Source organism: Trichoplusia ni, chromosome 8 (genome assembly GCF_003590095.1).
Source record: "Trichoplusia ni isolate ovarian cell line Hi5 chromosome 8, tn1, whole genome shotgun sequence".
NCBI classification, from domain to species: domain Eukaryota; kingdom Metazoa; phylum Arthropoda; class Insecta; order Lepidoptera; family Noctuidae; genus Trichoplusia; species Trichoplusia ni.
The window spans coordinates 15,889,564-15,914,568 of NC_039485.1; the positions used below are offsets into that span (position 1 = coordinate 15,889,564).

The window sequence follows — 25,005 nt, forward strand, 5'->3', positions numbered from 1 at the left end:
CCGTCATCATCGTTGGAAAATACCTAGAACAACCGTGCCAAAAATCAAATCATTTAAATCAATTTTATAAATCAAACAATCAATACAGAATCATCATAATTTTGTCGATTTATCAAAATGGAGTCATTTGTCACCGCCATTTTGTTGACTTTTGTCTATGGTTTGAAATAACTATAATGGTGACAAAATAGCTATTTATCTGAAGTATAGTCATTAAGTATGATTGTAAAACAATTAGAAATTGTTACAAGTATGTATTTCGATAGATTTTGCGGAAATCCATAGGCTAAGCTAAAAATAAATTAACTAAAATACCGGCCAGTCTATAATATGAGAGCGTAGTATACGCTTGGACTTCAGATAAATTTGCCATGGATTTTGGTAAAGGATTAATTTAAAATTTATAGATTTGTTTAATATCATAAATTTTTGTATGACTTACTTATTTTTCCTTTATAACAAATATTATTACAAAATGAAATAAAGTGCTATTATAAATCCGTTATTACCAATTAAAGCTGTAAAATGCACTGAAAAATGTTTTGCTCCAGATTCGAGTCGTCACTAAAACTTCAAAAGTATTGTTAACTAACTTTAACCAAATAACGCATACAAATCTTTATCTGATAATAGGAAAATCTGGTTATTTCTTTATGAGCAAAAGGAACTATGCCTTAATTTTTGACTCAACGTATCAAAGGGATCGTATCGTATCGTTTCAAAGTAAACAGCCTTTATCTCCCTTTTAAATACTAGGATTAAATTTGTTTGTATGGAGTTATTATTACCATGTTTTCGGTGCAAGTGATATCAGTATTTTTTTTTATTAAAAAATTATAAGAAACAACTTTATAGATTAAAAAGGGATCATTAACGTTAATATCTACTCTATTCGAGAAGTAAAATAATAAAAAATACATGTTAAACGAGTACTTACCAAAAATTCTCAATAACCATCAAATAGTTTTAAAATTATCAAAATTTCGACAATTTGTCTTATTCTATGACATATACTATGGCAATCTTTATTTACGTAAAAAATATGTATAGAAACTGTTGAGCACGTGTGCGTAACTGCATCTGTGTGAGTGCTAGGGCCGTCACAAACGGAATCCAAACATTATTATTATTATTTATTTTGTTAAAATTATGTTTTTGGGTTATTTCCTACTAAATTGAGTTTGCTTTTATGACATTTATCCTAAATTTAGGATATAATATACCTCTGTAGTTCAATTTCAAATTTTATAGGTCCATACTAATATTTTTAGGGCATTTGTGCATGTTCTGGGTAAAAATCATTTTTAAAATGTTTTCCTACATTCTGACTATAAATTGAAACATGCACCACCTAATCTACAATGAGTTTTCGAAAATTTATCCTTCAAAGCGTCTTAAACTTTATGCTACCTATTAAAAAAAATCTAGACCCTTTAGTAATGTGTTTTTTGGTATTTAAATTACATGTTATTATAGGTATGGTCCTCCTAGAGTTATACATAGAAAAGATAAATAAATAAATATAAAAATATTTGTGACTTTTAGTGCAGAACACATCTACTACTTAAATACCACAAACATATCACTAAATACTAAAAACAAACAGAAATAAAATAAAGAATTATTAAAAAACATAATTTGCGTTAGTTACAGCCCTGTTCAGTGAACGTGTGAGCGAGAGAATACGAAACGGACTCACAGATACGGAGCGGCCGCGTACCGACATGGCCGCGCGCCTCCACTGCGTGACGCGATCGCATTTTCCCTCAAACCCGTCAAAATACGCCATATTGTTTTATCGTATACAATTATTTATAATCACAATAACATCTTTCTAAACATACAGTGCTATCCAAACCCAAACAACAACCCCGCGGATAATGTCAAGTGGTCATTAATTTTATACCTATTATTGATAATTGTTGTAATAATTATCTCGGTTTATCACGATCGACGATTTGTTATGGACGTGTGTAATTTAAATAACGAAATATTTTATAATTAAATAGATACGTGCGCGAGTGTTTCTAAAAATATTACGTTGAAAAATAACTGTTATGTAGACAGTGTTGTGTTAATTTTAGTGCAATGTCTAAGCTGAACGTTAAAATAAGAATGCATTTAAAATTGCCATTGTTTTAAAAAAATGTTTATCGAAATGGATGTGTTTGTGCAGTGACATGGATTATCCTTTGTGTGTTGGATTGTAAAAATGGATAAACCCTCATTTAAGGTATGTTGGCATTACAATTAAATACCACAGCAATTTAAAAATAAAACAAATCAGGTACTTGTCGTAGGCTCAATTACTTTTTTATGTTAACTCAATTTGCATTTTTAAATAGGCCTTAATTAGGTATTATAAATATTGATATGATTAATCAGATTGCTTGGAGATGGATCTTGTGTATCGAGAAGTGATTATCGGATAATTGGCAGTCAAAATACTTGAGTAAACGAGTGACGTCACCCATTGTCTCTAGCAGATACGAAGACGCGCGATTCTAATTCCATTTTATTGTTTTGAAACGAGACGAGTAACTAATTTGATTATTATTTTGTTTTCTTTGTTCGGATAAAGACGATTTTGGTCAAATATCGGAAGAAATAGATATCGATACATAAAGAAAATATTATTATTAGTTTGTATGTAGTCCCCAACCCTGCCTCTGTCCGCCATATCAGCAAGTACTAGTGTTGTGAAGCAATAACTAAATTATCGACATCGATGTTTCGTAATTTCAATTAAGTTTCGACATTTTTATGATTTTTATTTACTTCGAATTTGAAAGGTTTTGAATTGACGATTTCTCATTAGATGATTTATTGATTTTTTAAGTTGGCGTTTCCTTCTTTCTTGCTAACATGGCGTCGATAAAAAAACATGAAAAATAATTTCGTACAAGGTCATTATGAGGACGGAAAACTTGTCAAGCGTGTTACACGTTTTTGCATGGTTCCGTAGTTAGTCCGATTCTTGTTTTTATTTCAATCGATTATTTAAACGGTTTCGATCGGTTCGTTTTGTTGTTTAGAACTTGATACGAAGAAATAAGGCATTCAAGTAAAAGTATTTTCGTAACTTTTGTTTCACTTGTTCCTAAGTTTCGAGGTCATTATTTGGTAAACGATACTTTATAAAATGTCCACGTAACGATTGCTCATTTAAGCGTAGTCTTGTTACACGACGGACTAACAAACAGACAAGCAGACTGAACTATGATTTGTCTATATTAAGAGTCACCTTTGTTATATGGTTAATAACATCTGTTAAAATAACGAGTTTCTTATTTTTATATCTAAATGTGGCGTAAGATATTTCAAGCTGATATGAAAATTATCGCAAATGAATAAGCTGCGATAAAGTTGTGTTTCTCTGTTAGATAAGAGGCTATTGCCCAGCTGTGGGACTGCTATAGTCATGATTCATATGGAAATCCTTTCTTTGTTAACCTCCAATGTGAGAATAGAACAGCTTACTCATAGGTCTTGAATGGCCCACTGATGGGCTAAAAATATAACTCTCACATTTATTTTTAACATAACAGGTACGTGTTAAATATAAAATAAGTGTGGAAATTAAGGGTTATTTTTGAACGTAGATGACGTGTATTCTTGTCAGCGGTTTCTTTGGACCGATGTATTTATTTCGTGCGACGGAACAGAGATATTTTAGATGGAGAAAGTAAAAATCACTGTTTCTTCGGTGATGAAATAATAAGGCATCAAATTCTTCTTCTTATGAGCTAATGTTACTTGTTTATATGATCGTGTACGCACACCGACACATGTATACGTGTACCAATCGCATTTGTGTATGTAGAATTGTATGATTGTGTATGTGTGTGTGTAAATAGCTCATACTTTATATAGATTGAATAAAAGATTGTGGTGACATTGATCAGCCAACATGTGTGACGATTTAAAATTTAGAATTAATCTTATTTGCACGTTTTTTCCATTATTAATGTTATAGGATGATGTAGGAAAAGTATAGAAAAAACACTTTTTTCCTGACGCGTGTCATCTTTCTCGGGTGGGTCAATTTATGACAATCACAAAAAGCATATCTCTCCATTGGTGAAAAAAATCCAAATTCGGTTCAGTCGATTGAAAGATTAAATCCTATTAACTGGCAAAGTTAGCCTCGTTATAATATTAGCATAGACTAGACTTACCGTTTTAAATACATGTTTAGGTATATTTTCTGAACCAAACAAGTATAAAAGTATATTTAAAAAAATAATTGTGTTATTTATCCATTTTGATACATCCGCCAACGCAGAGTAAATACTTCGGAGTAATCGGCGACCCATAAAACCAAAATTAGATCGTCTATTTATAAAATGCAGCGTCTCTCACTGCGAGTTTTATGATCGTTTAGTTTAATTTATAGCTGTATTGTTTAGTCACTTTAAATAAACTTTTTAAGGCTCCGCTTTTGTGGGATTGTGCCTCGAACCTTTTAATACGGAAGTGTAATGGTTAATTATTCACTTAGTTATTTTTCTTTTAGTATCCAATAAAATAAAATGCGAACTTTTATTAGTATACTAGTTACTTTGCATGACTTCACTCTATTTGTATATTAAACTCGGTAGAGAAGCTTCTAAAATTAACTGTATAAACAAGCACTATTCAAATACACAATTTTGCTGCTCTTAAATACGCGTGTACTTTATAAACGTGTGTTTGTCGGTTTTTAACTTTAAAAAATAAAGACAATTAAGTTTTTTCTAAATAGGTTGTAAATAGGTTTGTTGTAATTATTTAATTGCAGCCATGTGTTAGTATGAAAGGTTTTCCCTCTGTCTTAATTTGTTTAATCTAAAAATAAAGCTAGTTAACACCGTTTTACTATCGGATTGGCCTTTTGATTTTATTTTTAACGTTTTGTTAAACTATTTTGTTTAATTAATAGCAATTAACAAAACAAGTTCCAAATAACTTGTTCTTGAATTGTAAATGTTTGATTCAAAGATATTAATAACGTCGTAATTAAGATAAAATATTGACCTGATTATTGGTTTTGTGGTTTACAAATTCATTAATGGCGAGTGAAACCGCGGGGCAGTGCATGTCTTTAGGCCTTAGTAACAATAATACTTGACTTACGCAACAGTTACCTTGTGATGGCAACTGAATAACGAAACGACGACAAGCCAAACTGTACTCTATTGCTCTCAACATAAGATAAGAATTATCAAAACTTTGATGACTGTAAGATAATAGCTTCATTTAAATAAGATATATTACGTGTATAATACTAAATAATGTTAAAATAAAAAACGTTATTTATACTTAATTATAATAATTTCTGACCGTTTCCTCGCCATGCATGTTAATGACGTACAAAGATAATTACAAACGAAAATTCTAATTATTTTTTTTGCACCGGTATTTTACGTACTCAATAATTCAAATACGAAACGTTTCCGGTAATTAGGAATTATTAATCGCTATCGTAACATCATTTAAACAACAATGTTGTATTAACTATAAAAATCCCTTCACATCACAATAACTTGAGTCTTACGTAAATTCAAAGACCTAAGTATCGATACACCCGGAACTATCGATAATTACATATCGATATTGTTACGGCGCACCGCACACGACTTCTGGCCCATTCGTTGGCATTATGAGCCATTTCATTTTTTTTTTCTCTGCACAGGAACGACAGCGCTACGCATTCAGCCGATAACGGTGACGAATTTTAAATTAAAAAAACGTTTAGTTTGTTGATGGTTGTTGAAATAAATAAGCGGTATTGTTTTTTTTGTAGAATATTCTGGAAATTGGATTACGTCAAAGTGAAACTGCATTCGATAAAGCTATGATGTGATATGAAACCGTTTTTATTTAATGTTTTATGGGGCTATTGATGTGTTAGAACGAATTTGTGTGATGCTAGCTCGAAAACGCGTTTTTGTAAATCTTGCTATGTTTAAAATACCGTGGGATAGCGCATGTGTCGTTTTAGTGAACGTATTTCAGTATTTGAAATGGTTTATAGGTTGAATAAAAACCGGGTAAGTGCGAGTCAGATGTAGAGAAAGGGTTTCGTACGACATTTTGTATAAGATTTAATAAAAAACAACTTTAAATTAAGTAAGTTATGCTTTTTAATACTTATTACGGTAGAAGATGATAATTTTGGAAACTTTACGATATTGTGAACAGGTTCAGTGTCACGATGTTTTTATTCCTTTCCTTTTAGGTTTTATATTATGTTTTTGTTTAACGTTTTAATTTAGTGTAATTGGCTGTACTCATTTTTTGTAAAAAAGTCGACAGTAAGTATTTAATAAAACTACCTACATTATCTACATATTACGCTATATAAGATACAGCCTTTTGGCAGATAAAGAGCGGAAGCTTAGGCCGGTCCCATTAACTCACATTGTTAATAGATAAAAAAAGCTTATCTTTTCCTACATCGATAAAATTATATTAAGTATTTACAGCGATAAGTAACAAAATACAAAAATAACCGGACAAGTGTCGGTCAGACTCATAACATCTAAAGTGTTCAAATATATAGGGTGGCAAATAATTTTGACGGTAAGTAAATAATAATATTGGTATTTGACTAAGGCCCGATTTTTCAATCGTCAGATAACTTTTATCTAAGGAATAAATATGGCCGTTTGACATATTTTCTATACAAAAGCTGTCAAAACGTCAAACATATTCGTCGAATAAAAGTTATCTTGCGATTGAAAAATCGGCTCTTAATCAAATAATTAAATCTGTATAGTGTAAAAACAATAGGATCCTAGAAACATTACTTTGCTAGTAAAAAGCGTACTGGTAAGTGACGTCACACGAGATTTTAAATTACCGTATCCCAATCATTTTTGTTTACGACATAAATTAATAAATACATATTCAATATTTTTGAAAATCTGTCTCACGGACTAAACAGTTTTTTATTTGTCAAAAATCCAATTATAGTTCTGGTTAAAATATAGAGAAATATGGTTTTAAAATTAATTTAAAAGCTCGCATAAAAATAAATTCGCGTAGGCACATTCGCGGGCGTCCAATGAATTGAATTAGCTAATTATATGAGGGTACCATTTGGTTCTCTATAGTCGCTTAATATTGCTATTCTGTACTAATATTATAAAGCTAAAAAAATTCTCAAAACGTACTCATCTCAGGAACTACTGGTCCGATGGGAAAAAACTTTCACTGTTTGATATGACTGATTTTGTCTGCTTTATTAAAGAAATCTTCGTATTTTTTAAGCTTTTTGAAGACCTTACAAATTTAAATTGTCAAACGAATGCGAAAACTAACTCTTTAAAAAAAAACCACGTGTTTGTGTCAAATATCTTTATTTGTCTACTGGAGGCCGAAAAAAATGATCGCGGTTGTTTAACTAATATTTAAATCACGTGTACAAAGCAAACATAACAGACTTAAAACAAGCATTTGCAAAACAATTTTTTATAAAACTTCCTAATATTGATTGTTTGTCTTTGTGACCATAGATCAGAGATTATATAGACAGTCTGCTTATAGTGCTTATTCATTGCTTACCGCATGTTAAAGTAATAGTATTGCATGTGGGAGCGAGAGAGAGCACTAAAGTGCATAGAGCGTTATCTCTTTTCCGCATTTGCTACAGTCTTACCGTAACATATGGTGTATTGTATGTATCAATCACTACATAGTATAAAACGCTAAAAATCGATTTCTCTGTCCCTATATCCCTTTGCACGCTTAACTCTTTAAAACTACGCAACGGATTTTGATGCAGTTTTTTTTTTATAGATAGAGTGATTCAAGAAGAAGGAAGTTAGCATAGCCATATATATATGTATATTTTAGTAAAGAAACAGTCAATTTTAGATGTTTCAAATGCATTGACTATTTTTGTACGCTTTCATTGCAAACGCTGGCTTAACTCTGCAAGATACGTCAAATAATGACTCACTGTAACCATTTTGTTTCGGAAGCTATTTTTCCTATGCAACCCTTATTTCGAAGTTGTTTTTGTTACGATGCAGCGATGGTATACATTTTTATCAAAAAATAAAGAACGTTAGAGAAATTCTGTAGTATATATTAGCATTGCCTTACTGCTAAACCGTGGCGGGTCGCTAGCAGACATTATATATAACATTAAATTATTATTAAAAACATTCAAATCTGTTATTGATATTCCGTTTCGACAAGTGACGTCACTTTGACTTGTCAGTTCAATACATTTAAATGATTCGTCAGCGATAGCGAGGAGACATGTAACTTGCCTACTGGCCCTGTCTGTGTATGCTTTGATCTGTGGTCGAGTATAAACGGCAGGTGTGTAGCATGCGCTTAACTTTTATTAATTATTTTACTTAATTAGGTATATCATGGTGAGATATTATCAGCATGACTTTTCTTGTTCTCTCGTTTTCATTACAGCATGCTTGTCCTAGAATTTATTTAAATTCTGAGATATAATTAATGTTAATTTAATGAACAGTATTTATCTATACTTACTAACATATAAACCTGAAGAGTTTGTTTGTTTGTTTGTTTGTTTGTTTGAACGCGCTAATCTCAGGAACTACTGGTCCAAATTGAAAAAATCTTTTTGTGTTGAGTAGACAATTAATCGAGGAAGGCTTTAGGGTATAAACCATCACGCTGCGACTACTAGGAGCGAAGATACAATGGAAAATGTGAAAAAAAAACAGGACGGGTATAAATCATAACTTACATCTTCTTCTACCCACGGGAACGAAGTCGCGGGCAACAGCTAGTTAAGAATATAATAATATTTCTTTTAGTCCATGTCTATATTGTTACTTGCATAACTATCGCGATAGCCATATTGCTGCCTAAAAAACTAGAATGATATCTTGGACTAAGATAAAATGACGATTTCGATGTTGATAATTGAAATTGTTTGGTTGACTGAATGTGCTAATCTGGTCCGATATTCAGTGAATCCTTTTTTGTTTGATACTCCATTAATTCAGGAACGAAGAAAAGCTACATAAATATATCACCTCTACTAGTTATAGTCAATATAACGACTGTAGTGGCTTGTCTTGTCAAATTTCATCAAAATCGGTTGAGCGGTTTAGTCGTGAAAGCGTTATAAACTAGTTGACACAGTTTTCGTTTAACTTTCGCATTTGCATTAAAGAAAGATCTCTATATGTATTACATAATTAAATATACGATGTATTTATGTTATGCGAAGAACTCGAGAACAGTTGACACTGAAATCTTATAAAATCGATTTAGACGAAAATTGATTGATATTTTTACCAAAAACTGAAAGCCCTCGTCAATGAGTGACGTTACTTGAATTATTTAATATAGGAGTTTACTTGCTTATTGTTTGTGTAAATTTTTGCAAACATCGAATAAATATGAATGCACTAGGTGATGCCCTCAACCCCGCCTACTACAAATCGAGAATCATCCCATGGGAGCAAAAAATAGGGATGAAAACTATCCTAACTAATCCTGGTTATAAAATTTCTGTGTGCGCAAGTTTTGTCTTAATATGTCTGTCTGAATGGTTTTTGCATAAAAGGGGAACAAAACATACAAAGTTTTACAATATTCGTAGGATATCTTTCCACGTCTTGACCTGTACATTTTTACTACCATACCACTACAGTGTAAGTTTTAAATAATATTTTAAAAAAAAACAACTTTGAAAACCGTTGGTTTCGTATCCCTGGTGTCATTATATCGTACACAAATGAAACTTCTCAAGCTATATCAACCGGGGTTTTTAGTCAGGGGTTCTCAACATTAGGTATACCTACTTACATGCATTATTATTTTTAGTTTATTTTTGTTAGTAATGTGTTAATATGATCTGGTAATGATATAGCTTTCAATATTATGTGTCTTTCTAAAATTTATTAGATTTCAAAGGTTTTGAAAGAATCTTTTGATTATTTTTATTGAGATGAAAGTTTCAAAATTTCTTTTCTTTTCTGTCGTACTCAAAATTAATCTCCTCATTCTTTTGTTTTGTAAAAATAAAAAACTCCCTTTCATATTATAATAATAAAAGGTACCTAAATCTAGCTTGGAAATGTCCTATTGTAGGCCAAAACTTATTTCCATATTGATAACTATTAAGCTTTAATCACAACGCTAGCGGAAAAACAAATCTTAATCCCTAAATTAATTATTAATTCCAGTTTCCGAACATTTTCTTTCACCATTAAAAAAATATTTCGTAAGAATTTGTGTATTTAAATTGTTAGAAATAATCCCGTAAAGTTTGGCAACACTGGCCGGCGATCCCTAAACCAATATACTGGTGTTACATTAGAGAATAGGGTTTCGCGGTAGGGCTGCCACGCAAAGGAATGAAAATAATAAAAACATGTTTTAATATTTTGTATGGGAATTGAAAGAGTGGATTTTTAGTGCGATTGATTTTGAATTTTGCTGTAAAGGTATTTTAAAATAGTTTTTCGGTCAATAGAATTTTTTTTAAAATAATTTTATGAAATCTAAAGAGATTTGGCAGAAGAAAAAATCTCTCTCGTTTTGTTTTTTGAATGCGTCAATAGCGTAGGTTTTGTCAACATTGTACATCATCGTTAATCGTTTCTATCCGATTGAATATCTAGCTTACCTATTAAATATCACAATAGACCAGTAAAATTATGCAAATAATAAGCCCACCAACGCGATAGCTTACAATTTTTTTCAAGTACTAAATGCACCTAATATTAAAACTACATTTGTCTAGCGTTTTCAACTAAGTAGTAGATTTCTTGCCCGTTCTTCACTATAGGTATGACTCTGGGATCCTAAGTTTGGCTGATAAAGAAGATATTTCTGAAGAGACCGATTTTGGAATCCTAAATGATGCTAGATGCGTATCGTCTCCTGAGGCATGTCAGTGGTGAGATGGGAAATTGAGGGGGAGTTGGTGTACACAACATTGTAATGTATTTTGTCCTCCTTCCCCGTCTTGATTCTAACACACCTGAAAATAGGCCTACTAGATTATTGGGATGCTAGTCCATGACCACGTAGATTAGTTAAACTTTTTCAAATTGTTATTCCTTTTGGTAATATTTGTTTGTTACATCTATATCTATACTTTACTTTACTAATATATAAAGCTGAAGAGTTTGTTTGTTTGTTTGAACGCGCTAATCTCAGGAACTACTGGTTCAAATTGAAAAATTCTTTTTGTATTAAATAGACCATTAATCGAGGAAGGCTTTAGGCTATAAACCATCACGCTGCGACTAATAGGAGCGAAGATACAAAGGAAAATGTGGACAAGTATAAATCATAACTTATATCTTCTAACCACGCGGACGAAGTTGCGGGCAACAGCTAGTAAGAAAATAACAATCAAATCAATTAAGGTAGATATTATAGATGGATAGATATTAATATTTTAATTAATAGCTGATGTTGTTGAATTAAATTTTATGGGTTTTCTAAAGCTCTGCTCATAAGATGCTAATCTTGCTATTGGTAAAGAATATCCAAAATTAGTTCTTTAGGTCCTGAGATAAAACCCACTCCGACAAAAACTCACAAACTTCACCTTTCCATAATATTACCTATGAAAGAACTCGTCTAAATATTAGCTACCTATTAAAAATGATATTAATGATAGATCGACTGCAACTTTCAATTTCATTATATCAATTAATTAGTAATAGAAAGCTTGATAATTCAATTAACTTTTACAGCTCTATTTTGATTTGATTTAGATATTTGACAGGAACTAATAATCACAAAATCTTACACAAGGTTCCAATGTCTTTAGATTGAAGTATCCAAGACGTATGATCGTGTCTTCCATGAGTGCCTATGGCGGAAGTCTAGTTAAGTCATTGATAATAAAGCTGGGTATTCCTTTCACCTTTCAAAGTTCGCTGTTTTTCGTATAATAATAATAATATGTTCATTTCACAACTTTTATACAACGCCATCTAGTCTCTAACTAAGCGAAGCTTGTGTGATGAGTACTAGACAACTGATAAGCATACTTATATTATTACATACATAAAATGTATAGATTACATACATAATCTTTGGTATTGCAGTCATTGCAACTTACCACTAGACAAACAGTCAGTTACCACTATAGAAAAAAATCGTTGTCCAGTGAAATAATTAGATTTTTAATTGATCTTTTACAAAACTGGCAAATACTTATCTATCTATGTTAGGTTTATCTACTAAACATTACAGATCACTCTGAATACCGCTGCAGTGCCTTATGTTACAGAGCGACTGTCTATCTGACTTCCAAAATAACGTAAGTTACAAATATAAAGTAATACTTATAAAATATGTACACATTCTTCAAAGAAACACCTTATTAATTATAAAAATAAATTTGAGTTTTTTTTTTGTTTTATTTTTTGCCTAAGTTATATAAGAAGTGACAACCCTTAGCGAAAGAACTGTAGTTCACGGCCGTACGTTGTGAAAGCCCTGTGTGCGAGCGAGACCGAAATTTTGTTGTCTCGCTCACTCTTTACCTAGCTGACATAATACGGTAAGGTTAGAGAGGATAATAAAAAAAATGGTATTTTATGCGTCATTTTGAATTTTTGATTTTGGCATTGCTTAGCTACCTAACTTATTTGTGTTTAGTTATTTGTGAATCAGAGTTATCGGTGATATAATTATGTCTAGAATTCTAGCAATTCCTAGAATGTTGGTAGTCTTTCTCTTGACTTTGGCAGGGATGAAGATGTCGTTTTTGACGCTCTGTAAATTATGTATAATATATTTTTTTTGCAATTGAATAATTTTTATTTTATTAAATGCAGCATTTTTATGTTTAATTGTCTTTGTTCACGTGATTTCAATGTCTGTAAAACTTAACTTACTAAGATTCATTTCCTTATTACGGGAGTCGTATAGGGTAAAGGGCAAATCTATTAAATTAAAAATGAACGTTGGTAAGCGCATAATTCAATAATGGATCGAAATGGACGGAGTCGCAGGTAACTAGTATATTATAAAAGAAGTATTTAAGTATGTTTGGTGTTAAATAAATATATCGACCGTTTGAGAAACAAAAGGGTGAATAGGGATCAGTGGCGAAGGGTGAATTTTCTTAGAAGGGAAGCCGGACCAAAAAAAAACCTTACCTTGCTTGTGATGCGTGAATTCTAGTTATTATGGCTTGTATCTTATATCTTGTACGATGAATTTTCTTTAGCATTCTTATTATGAACTACATGCGTATTAGCAAAAAATGTTTCTATCCTATGATTTCCGAAATCATGCAATGATATACAACTACGGATATGTTTTTCTGTCTGAACATGTTTTTAGATGAATTTGTAAGATTATTAATATCATTAAATCCCGTGTGGCTCCATAAACTGTTAGAATCTGAGCATAACAAGCAAGGAAAACAAAACATTTTATTTAATTTACAATTTCCCGTGAGCCAAGGATACTTGTTGTAAAAAGAACTATTAAAATGTTTGAAAAACCCATCGCGTCGTTTATAATAAAATAATCATGTCAGGGCGAGCACGGCCTAAATGAATAACGTGCTTTTTATTTTCAAAACTCAACTTTGAAAAGGATGTTTTCTCAGTCAACAAATAATCTGTCAGGCAGCATTCTACGTTCACTAATGCCGCCATGCTATCGAAGTTACTCTATTATAACATATTACTACTTAAATAACAACTGCTTCTATTAAAACTACAAACTAAAACAACTTACCTAAATACCTGCGTGAAATAGACGACTACCAAACAATATAACTAAACTGCACCACACTGCAATAACACGACACAAAACTATCACTAATTCACTCTAGTTTACACTAATTTACTCAAATAAATAAATTTCAACAATAGTACATGACCAATTCTAAATTATTATACTAATATCGAATGAAATGCAAATGGTCTGGTGAAAAAATATAAAGTTTGACAGATAAATGACCGCGAACCAAAAGTGAAAAGAAACTATCATTCTATCCCGTTCCGGCGGACAACGAAGTTCGGTATCATTCTATCTCGTTCTGGCGTATCTCTCCGTCCCTATAACTCGAAAAATTGCGGCTTCCCTAGCTCCTATGATTGGCACGCTTTGTGACGTCAAGGTCACGATCGGTGCAATAGAAACTTTGTACTGGATTCCTGTTTCGCCTTACGAGTTACCTTAGTCCTTACTAACGACGACCAAATGTGCGTGAGCGGGATTTATTGCGCGGTGTATAATGGTAGGCGGATTTTTTTTATAGTTATTTTTAAAAGCAATTTTATTGTTATATCAGTACTATAACTTCGTAAATTATTAATTTGTTTCAATGATAATGAAAAATATAGACACTAGTATTTTCTATATTTCGAAAGGGAAGCCGGTAGGAATCGAGTTGTATGGAGCCTTCGCCACTGATAGGGATGATGGTAGAACAAAATATTGCGACGACAAATGATTAAGACCTTGCAGGTAGAAATATAAGTCAATGAAACTTTAACTTTTTTTAGTTATACTAGAAAGAGTGTAATAATAACCAGTTAAGTGCGAGTAGGACTTGCAATATTGAGGAATCTACAAATCCGCTTAAAAGCGGTCAGTGTGGTTACCCAGAAATATATTTGTCACTCACAAACTGGTCACAAATTAGTTAATTTGTGACCGCTATAGCTTAATCTCGATCCTTATATTTCGTATTTGTTATTACAGACAATAATACGAGTAATTATTGTTTTAAAATTTCAACTCTCTAGCATTTACGGTGTGTGCGATACAGCTTGGTCATAGTATATGTTGGCTCAGTTAGCTCCCGTTTTTTTTAGAGTATGAACTCTTTTAATTAGTTACGGAAGTGACATATCTTTTCTGTGACTGACTTCTCAACTCATTATATTGAGCCATTCGTCAGCGTTAGCGACATGCAATAATTAAACGAGCTTTCAAAACAAATAAAAATGATACTTAAACCCATTTTAAAAAGGTTTAAATTAATTATAAATTTCATAGTTAGTTCTTATTATAGGAGAGCCTTCGGAACATCTAATAATTAAGTGCTTATCGGTTTCTTGAGCGGCAAGGTCGTCGCGCGGCCTTGGAACAGCCATGTAAGTCAGACAGTCGTATTGATGGTTTTTATATTTAAAGTGTTTATTTGAGCTACTCAGGTAGCTACGTTGATGCGAAATTAACGTAATATATGTATATACTACTAGTTGTTGCCCCGGGCCGGCGAAAATGATTGAAAAGGATAAAAACTGTGTTAAATCCAATCCTGGTTATAAATTATCTGTGTACCAAGTTTCGACTAAATCTGTTCAGTAGTGTTACCCTTTTTGTCCTGAAAGAGAGAAGAAAGAAAAGAGAAAGAGAGGAACAAATATCTATACAATCACAAACTTTCGGGCTATAATATTTTTAAGACTGCAAAGAGGAATTTGTGTGTTGTTGTCGCTCTAGAGGGTGTAATATCAAGAACTGCTGAACCAATTCTGAAAAACTCTTAATTAGTAATTGAAAGCCATGTCATTTGTACATCGTGTCATCACGATGCAAAATCTTATTTTTACAGTTGTTATTCCCACGCGGGGATCGAACCCGCGACACACTACACACAGTGGGTCTAGCGTGATGATCGCCTATCTTAATTAAATTGTTTTAGAGAATTTTGTCAAATAATTTTAATAATACATTAATAATGGGACATTTTAATTGAGAAAATCTCTTTGTTACAATAATGTTTAAATGTTCTAGGAACTGTTTTAATGCTTTTTTGACTCTTTCTGATGAAGGGTTAATGAGAATAAAGTCTCTATTTTATAACCAGCTGTTTCTCGCGGCTCCGCCCGCGTGGTCGTCAGTTATATCTGCAAAACCATTCCCCAGTCTTAATGAAGTCAGCTACCTCTGTGCGAAATTTCATCGATATTAGTCCAGCCGTTTATGCGTAAAGATGTAACAAACATATGTACATTAAAGACACTGAAATAGTTTTCTATTTAAAATATTGGTGTGATAAAAAATTATTTATTGCAATTCTTATTAAAGTCGTAAATTAAATATTAAAAGTGTAAATTAGATAACTGAAATAACTTCATCTCAAAATTAATCCATGATCAATAAAACAACAAAAATATATGACAACTATTAATTTTAATTAAAAATTACTCTTACGCTTTGCAAAATCAAAGCAAGACTAATAAAATTGAAAAATTTGACAGCAATAATTAAACAATTTCTGCAACAAAATTTCTGTGTATATAAACTGCAAGTAATAACTATAAACATACTAATTAATGACACACATATCTGCTGACCCTACACCGCCAATAGATTTACCATATTTTATCAGAAACCATCGTTCAAACAAATAAGGAGCTCTTGTTGTCTCCCTCGCACGCATACCTCCGTCCCGCTCTAGCCGGTTCAATTTTATACTTATTGATTCGGCTCGAAACTGTTAGTACCGTTAGCAGGTTAAGTGACTTTTTTTTTGTTTTTTTGATAAATCGTATGTTTTTTTTTGTTATCGAATTAGTTTTGCCGTTTTTTTCGTCTTTCAAGTTTAAAATTTTAAATGTATTTGTGTTAAATGCGTTCGTATTATCCTGTTTTCATTATTTTTTGTTCGCTTTCGAGTATTTTGTTCGTTGATAACAATGTTTTTGAGTATTTATTTTTATTGTACTTAAACGTTTTTAAGAGGAAATTGCTGCGTGAAAAGTATTTTTTGCGTAATCAGTCGTTTTTTGTTTTGATTGAAAATATTATCGTGTGGTAATACTTTGATGTTTTATTATCCTACTTCTATTATAAAGGCGAAAGTTTGTAAGTATGGATGTATGGATGTTTGTTACTCTTTCACGTAAAAACTACTGAATGGATTTGAATTAAACTTTACCACAATATAGCTTTTACATCAGAATAACACATAGGCTACAATTTTTGAGGTTTCTAATGTGAGGTCGTAAGAAAACACATTTTTTGCGCTTACATTGCAAACGCTGACTGAATCCTACAAGATAGATAGAAGGCAGGTATAAATTATAACTTATATCTTGTAACCACGCGGACGAAGTCGCGGGCAACAGCTAGTTCACAATGATTTTATTAATGAAACTCAGTTGATGACTTTTTTTTCACGATTATGGGAAAGTGTAAACCATTTTTTTTTATTTTTGTCTCGGAAATTGAAGCAACGGCTTACGGAAAACGTTGATGAAAGAAAATGTTTACTATAACTATACCTATGCAAGGGCAAAAAAAAAAAGAGTGAGGCAAGCTCCTACCATCACTTTCCTACCTTAGCAGATGATGACTTACCCACCCATCAAATTCCAAACCTTGCTACCTACCGCTTAACTTTAGTCATGAATCAATATTGTTACATATTAATGTGTTTTATTTATAATTGAATGATTTCCAATAAGTTTCCCACACGACAGTCATTGTGAAGTTATTTGTTATTATAATTAATGTAAATATTAAATTGTGTTATGCCAAGTTTTTATGCTAGTTTTTAGAGTTCCTCACCAAATGGCCAAACACGGAACTGGATTATTACGGCTCTGCTGTCTGCCTGTCACCAGGCTGTATCTCGTGAACTAGTTAGCTGTTGATATTTTCAAAGATTGATAAGTTGTATGACTGTTGACGCTAAAACAACAAATACTCTATACTCTATACTAATATATAAAGCTGAAGAGTTTGTTTGTTTGTTTGAACGCGCTAATCTCAGGAACTACTAGTCCAAATTGAAAAATTATATTTGTGTTAGATAGACCATTCATCGGGGAAGGCTTTAGGCTATAAACCATCACGCTGCGACTAATAGGAGCGAAGATACAATGGAAAATGTGGAAAAAACAGGGCTGGTATAAATCATAACTTATATCTTCTACCCACGGGGACGAAGTCGCGGGCAACAGCTAGTTAAAATACAAAGTTAGCAGTTGATATTTTCAAAGATTGTGTAGTTGTATTATTATTGTCGCTATAACAACAAAACAAATAATTTCGATACAAAGAAACGGTTGTTAAGGAAATAAATTTTTAGGGTAACCAATTTTAGTGCCAATTTGGTTGTCTTTAGCCTATTTGGTCGGAACCCTCATCGGCAAAAATCCGACTTGCGCTTGACCGTTTTTCATATTGTAGTGTAGCCTGGTATATTATATAACTATGTAACGATTGAAGAGATTATACTCATGTGGCATTTGATAGTCGCATTACATTTTTATTTACAAAATCAAGCAATTAATTCTTTCCTCCTTTTTTCAAGTAATCTAAGAATGGATGTTATTTTTCTGGTTGATATAACTTGCGAGTTCTATTGATAAAAAAAATTTCGAAATCTGTTCAGTAGTTTCTGAGATTACCCTCTATAACGTCACAAAGTTTACCTCTTTATAATATTTAACAACCTTATGTGTTTCAAAAACTCATAAATAAAGTGTGTCATATGAAATATTACATTTTATTATTATTTCGCTTCACGAACTGTTTTGCTGACGGTACGTGGTGTAACAATTCTATATCCGTTCACTGGTACCTGTCCTGCTCATAATATCTTCGGATTTGGTTTAATTTAAACTAAACTTTACGTTCAATTCTTTACTCGTTCAGATTTTTGTAAAAAGGCTGTTTTCGTTGGAAGTAATTTGGGCATTACGCATTTTGGTACTGATGGATTTAATGGTCCTGGTTTCAGGGCTACATATTATTTGTACTATTAAGAAGTATCGGTCTGAAATTTCAATCTAAAACAGCTACACAAGACAATCCATAATTTATAAATTGGAACATACTTTGTAATTGGACTTTCTGTAGGATTAAGTGGTAAAAAACCCTTTATCCTTATTTACCGTATGGTGTATTGACGTAGTGATTTTATAATGTTGCAATACTGGGAGCCATGTTTCCTCATCACTTTTTTCTTTTGAGTTCTAAGAGGACCTAGTTAATTAAGAGGATAAGAAAAATAATTTTAGTAAACTAGGTTTACCCTAGGTTTTAACCAATTTTTTAACCTTGATAAATTGTAACCTTCTTCTTACAATATTTCTAAGACCTTAGTACCATTTTAACCTGCCATCGTCCATCGTAAACCACGTAGGCATCATCCAAAACCATTTTTTGTTTGACCATCCCGATTCTGCATCCACTAAGTCCTGATGGTCTATTACCACTTAAAATGTAATAAATATGGTTTCAAAAGCTTAACAGCACAATACACGGCATAGACCGTCATCTTTCTTCCACACCTCAATAATATTACCTTAAGATGTCACCAGAACCTCAATATAAACCTATCTTCAATATCCCCTCATCCATATCTTCTAGCCTAACAACTGCTCTGCCTCCACAGCTGGTGGGTGCCCCGTGCGGCCACCACGGCCAGTACACGTTCTACAAGGCGCTGCGCCTCACGGGAGCCTCGGAGAAGATCATCGCCATCGGGGACTTCTTCTTCGTCAGGGTCTGGCAGGACTCCGAGCTGGTCTCCATAGGTAATGTGTCTGTAAAGCAATATGTTAAGGTTCCTTACGTAACAGGAGGTACTCTACGTAAGACTGGCAGGAAAGGTTTGATTGTTAAAGAATAAACAATTTTATGATTTTTATCAATGATTGAATTTGATGAGGATAGCTTTTTCTGGGTAATTTATAGAAATTTCTCACCCCCATTGTACATTAGCAGAAAAAAGTGAAAGTTTCTGTTACTTAAATGATGGAATGTGGAAGATGATGGCTTTGATAGGAATTTCAAGAAATGGTTTTAACAGATTTTCAGATATAACTTATTTATTCTGACTATCTCTCACTTGATGTCTGTATTGTCTGTCCAACAGGAGAACTCCAGCTGCTCTGGACGGACAGGGTGTCAGACCAGACCCTGGTCAGTCTCCGACTGTACTTCCTGCCCGAGAACACGCCGGAGGGGAGGAACCTGCACGGAGAGGTACGTTCTGACTTCTAGAAGATAAATGTGAAACTTGGTTTCATAACCTGAATAGGGTTTATAAGTGCCGATTTATGTCCTTGAGAAACGGTATTCTAGTTTCTCACGTGAGTTTTTGTATCTGGAGCTCGTTCGCTTTTCCTGGGCAGGTATGAAGACAGTTTTAGCCATAATTGCCCATTCGTTGACCTAATACCAATGACTCTTTAAACTGCCCATTTTTTGGGCTCAAGAACTATTAATTTACAATTCATTGGAAATTTCTCGGAATCCGAGATCCGCTTTGTTTTATTTAAGCAGATTTAAAATCGATATGGGTCTAGATCGAAAAGAAATTTGATGACATAAACAGTCGGTTGATACGCAAATAACGTTCTCTATGGTATATAATAAGGCCCTAAGAATAAATAGTATCAAAATCGAATTATGTTTAATGACAAAAATGTACACTATATTTTCTAGAATTGTCATTTCTATTCATTCAGATTCTCTTCAATTTTTGATAGGTACTAAGTAGATACTAGGTTAGGTTATTTTGACTAGGTTCATAATTTAAGTTTACTGTTTCGGATAATTATAGTTCCGTCTCGTAATTCCCATGAATGATAGTTCAGTAATGATCTGTGAGTAAAGCTAGTTTATTGAGTGATGGTTATCGATTTATTGCTATAATTGTTTGACCTGGCCGCCGGGTCATCAGCCTCCTAGATTCGCGGGAACCTCCCCGTCAATATAATCATTATTATATATAGGTGTCATTCATAAAGAGATTTTAATTGATGAAAAGTTTAATGACAATATTATAATCTAGACTCTATACTAATATATAAAGCTGAAGAGTTTGTTTGTTTGTTTGAACGCGCTAATCTCAGGCACTACTGGTTCAAATTGAAAAAATCTTTTTGTGTTGAATAGACCATTTATCGAGGAAGGTTTTAGGCTATATACCATCACGCTGTGACTAATAGGAGCGAAGATACAATGGAAAATGTGGAAAAAACAGGGACAATTATTCATCTTCGATGGCTTCCGTTCAAAAAATCCTAACTTATATCTTCTAACCATGCGGACGAAGTCGCGGGCAACAGCCAGTGACTATTATATATAGGTATCATTGATAAAGGGATTTTAATTGATGAAAATTTTAATGGATACATTTCGTGGTCTACATTTGTAATTATTTCTTTAATAACGATTTAAGAGTATTTATCGGGATCGCCTGACTAGTTTCAAACGGTGACGGTGGGCAGCGAGTTTCCACTCGTTAAAACTATATTTTTATAGTAGTTTTCGGTAAGTAGATTTGTTATCGAATCCATGGGTTTATTCATGCGTCAGCTACGATTGAGGACTCCGGTTGGGTCCGAAACTAGTCGGGCAATCGTCGAAACTAGTCGGGCAATCGTCGAAACTAGTCGGACAATATTAACAAATACGCGTGCATAAATTGTTATTAAATAAGTATCCTGTGTATTGCTTGTGTGTGTTATGTTTGTCTAAACGTGGTCGAGTTTAATTAATTAGTAGTGCAAAGCGATATTTAATATAATGTCTATAGCGTAAACCGAAGAGGTCAAGCGTGTTTGACTCAAACTGTTAGTTTGATCAAACGTGTTTTCGTTTAAACTGTCTACATGTTTAAACCCTGACGCCAAAAGAGGGGTTATTGTTTTTGAGGTATGTTTTGCGTTTGAATGCTCAGTTTGATCCGAAGCCGTCAAACTTCACATAGCAATGATATGTAATGTTTGAGTCAAACTAACACAACACATATTTAATCCTTTTAAGAGCTCATAAGCACTTAAAAACTCATAAAAAATTGTAAGATTTGACCTCGAAAGGTATGGGATCAGCACTAAATTAACTGTGATACATTATAACCTTTTCTTAAAGTCGGTTAGAAAGTCAGGTATAACAATATACTGATCCCTACTTCCCTACTAATATTATAAATGCGAAAGTAACTCTGTCTGTCTGTGTGTTACGCTTTCACGTCTAAACCAATGAACAGATTTTAATGAAATTTGGTACAGAGATAGAGTTGACCTTGAGAAAGAATATAGCATAGTTTTTATCGCGGACTTTTGAAGAGTTCTCTTGGAAGCGCGATATAACCGACATCGAGGCGGGCGAAACCGCGGGCGAAAAGCTAGTTTAACATATACCTACTAAAGATGATGATATTATAGTAGGTAGTAACATAAATTGATAAAAACTATCTGTTTTCATATGACACATACAAAAATATGATAGTTTTGAGTTTCGTACCGGATATGAAGTTACCTTTAGAAAAATTGTAATATAATTGATTTTCTGTCTGGGTGTAATTTATCTATATTATGCATGTATTAAAAAAATATAATTAAAGTATGTTTATCAGTTGTCTAGTACTCATAAGACAATCTTTGCTTAGTTTGAGACTAGATGGCGTTGTGAGAAAGTTGTTTAAAAACAATTTACCAAAACAACCACCAACGAAAACATGACCTAAATAAACTACGGAACCCGAAACTAAACCGCATATCGCTACATACCCCTAAAACGATTCGTTTAAAATAAGTGAAGCTCAGAAATCGAGAGAGCGCTGCAAACGTGGTCGCTAGCGCTGTCTCCCTCGCACTCGCGGGGCGCTCTAGTGCTGTCTTACTCTAATCCCTATTTGGTAACACCAACTATTTCATGGATGAAATTACTGTTTGCGCTTGCTTTGATTCATAAGAGGCAGCGGGAGCGATTTTGATTTCGATAATATCAAAAGTTATCAAAAAAAAAATACTTAATATTCAAGATGAAATTGATTAACAATTAATTAACTCATTAACTGAGTTATATAAAATGTAGTATGGTTGTTTTTGTGCGTTTCTTATTAAAAGAAAGGATCGATTTTAATAAATGCGGACAACATCACATACATTGTTCTGAACCCAAATTAAGTTGCTCGAGCACTTGTGTTATGGAATTCAGATACAACGAAGGTACCACAAAACCCGACCCGAGACAATGTAGAAATAGGAATTTTTACATTGACCCGACCGGGGATCGAACCCGGGACCTCAGAGCTAGCGACACCTTGATTTACTTTTTATTTTACATCTTCCTATCGTTTAATCTAGCCCTTACCTAATTGGTGTTCTATTTTATGAAGTGCATAAATCAAAGAAATTAATTAAAATATATTGAGTTTTATTTAAAGTGTTGGTATAGGCCGATAATATCACAGGTTGGCGATAATGATCAAACAAAAAGCATCAAAATCTGTAAGTACTCAAAATAAGAAAAAAGACTATGTAACTGACCTAACACATTTTTATTTTCTTTCCTTAGTTAATTAACATTTAAACAACATCTTATGATATTATCATTTTTTTTGGAAATCTTCATACATAATTAAGAACGTTTGTAACAACAACTCCGCTTTAGGTCAACAATGTTTTTTTTATTGGCCTGTTGGTCTAGTGGTTAGTTGCCTTGACTGCTAGACTAGAGGTCGTGGGTTCGAATCCCATCTAGAACACATTTTTTATGTGATGAGCACATGAGCAGCATAGAGTATTATGAAATTGTATGTTATTTAATAAAAAATCTAGTCATTATTCAAAAGCCCTAGGAACACAAAACTCCATTATTAACTGAATGTTCATATCTATAGTAGAGTAAGAGATTTATAAATGCTTACTGATAAGCTTTATCTGAAAGATTTAAAAGATAATTTCAGTTATCTATTTGATATTTCTGTTAGTATTACATTAAATATATCTTTATCCCTAAGTTAAAATTTAGTATAACGTTCTATTTGATCGTTGAGTGTATAAATATTTCATTTTTTATTTCATGGCTGGGTCAGGAAGTTTTTTTTAGGTCTTTCTTAGCACAATCATGGGAAAAAGTCCTATTTTAATCAATTATATTTAAAAAGCACATGACATACCAATAATGAGATATGTTCACACAATTTAACCTAAAAAAGTTAACATTATTTTATCGACAAATACGTTTATCGACAAATCTTATCTGATATGACGAAATTATTGAGCCATCGCATCACTACTTCAATTTGTCGTTACAATAATTATACCTTTTGAAAACGTGCGTTACGAAACTAGCAACTTAGTTCAAAATATAAAAATAGACAACATTAATAATACATGTATCTAAGAAAATAACACACTTAGCTAACAAAACTAAAAACAGAAAAAAGGCGAAAAAAAAACCGCTAACCCTATTAAAAAAAAATGTCTGCTAGCAAAAGTCGAAACTTAACAAAAGAAAAAATATATAATATTTGTTTTCTCTTGTACCACAAAGCCGTACCTATTGCTTGTGACCTGCAGGCGATATCGAACCCTATCCCGTTGAAATAACCGTGAGATTCGCTTGGATATCTTTCGAGTAATTTTGTAGTACGTTATGGGGATTTTTGTAGTACGACCAATATGTCTTGAGAGTTGATATTGGATCGATTTTGATGTATTTGTATAAGTTTTTTTGCTTTTTTTCGTAGTTATGAATCTGAACTATCTTTGTGAATGATTTTAGTACTGTTTCTATATTTTATACAGTGATCTTGTAACCTTAATTTAACTTACATCCATTAATCATCAAACATTATGTCACAATTCAACTTTAAGCTGTTTTTAAATGGAGATCTATGTATAGTTTTCGACTTGAAATTACAGATCTTATACGAAAATTGATGACTGAATTGCCCTCTATAGACTTAAACTGAATATTAATTTAACCACATTTTAAGTGAACACAGAAAAAATAATCTTCAATTCATTTTGTTCATCTACCAATTCAATAGCCCCTTAATCAAGCTAACTACACTATTTAACTCACGCTTTATACTAACCTAGTAAAAATTTAACAAAAGTAATAATAATAGCACCAAGTCTCAAGTCGGTTCGCCGCACTACACAATACACTAGAACTGCGACGCGCCATGTGACGACTTTAGGACACACACCGCAGTGGAGCCGTGTCACATTAAATATTTACTTTTATCAATACTTTGCATTCTCTTTGTTAGTTTTTGTTCTATTTAAAACATGATATGTCAGTTGTAATTTGATTGTTTTTATCGTTGAAGCT

The 25,005-nt window shown here is 32.6% G+C and overlaps 1 protein-coding gene across 1 annotated transcript; it reads left to right on the top strand.

The window, feature by feature from the left end:
* Positions 1-1,625: 1,625 nt before the first annotated feature.
* On the top strand, positions 1,626-20,780 carry LOC113496683 (AT-rich interactive domain-containing protein 5B-like). The gene is made up of 3 exons (XM_026875986.1): positions 1,626-2,233; positions 19,322-19,463; positions 19,805-20,780. Exons 1-3 carry the CDS (start codon positions 2,213-2,215, stop codon positions 19,930-19,932), a joined length of 291 nt encoding a protein of 96 aa, XP_026731787.1. The 5' UTR covers positions 1,626-2,212; the 3' UTR covers positions 19,933-20,780.
* Positions 20,781-25,005: the final 4,225 nt, after the last annotated feature.

Coding starts and splice junctions, on each gene's coding strand:
- LOC113496683 (XM_026875986.1), top strand. CDS start 2,213: ATGGATAAACCCTCATTTAAG. Junction 2,234..19,321: donor TGGATAAACCCTCATTTAAG/GTATGTTGGCAT, acceptor CTGCCTCCACAG/CTGGTGGGTGCCCCGTGCGG. Junction 19,464..19,804: donor CTCCGAGCTGGTCTCCATAG/GTAATGTGTCTG, acceptor TCTGTCCAACAG/GAGAACTCCAGCTGCTCTGG.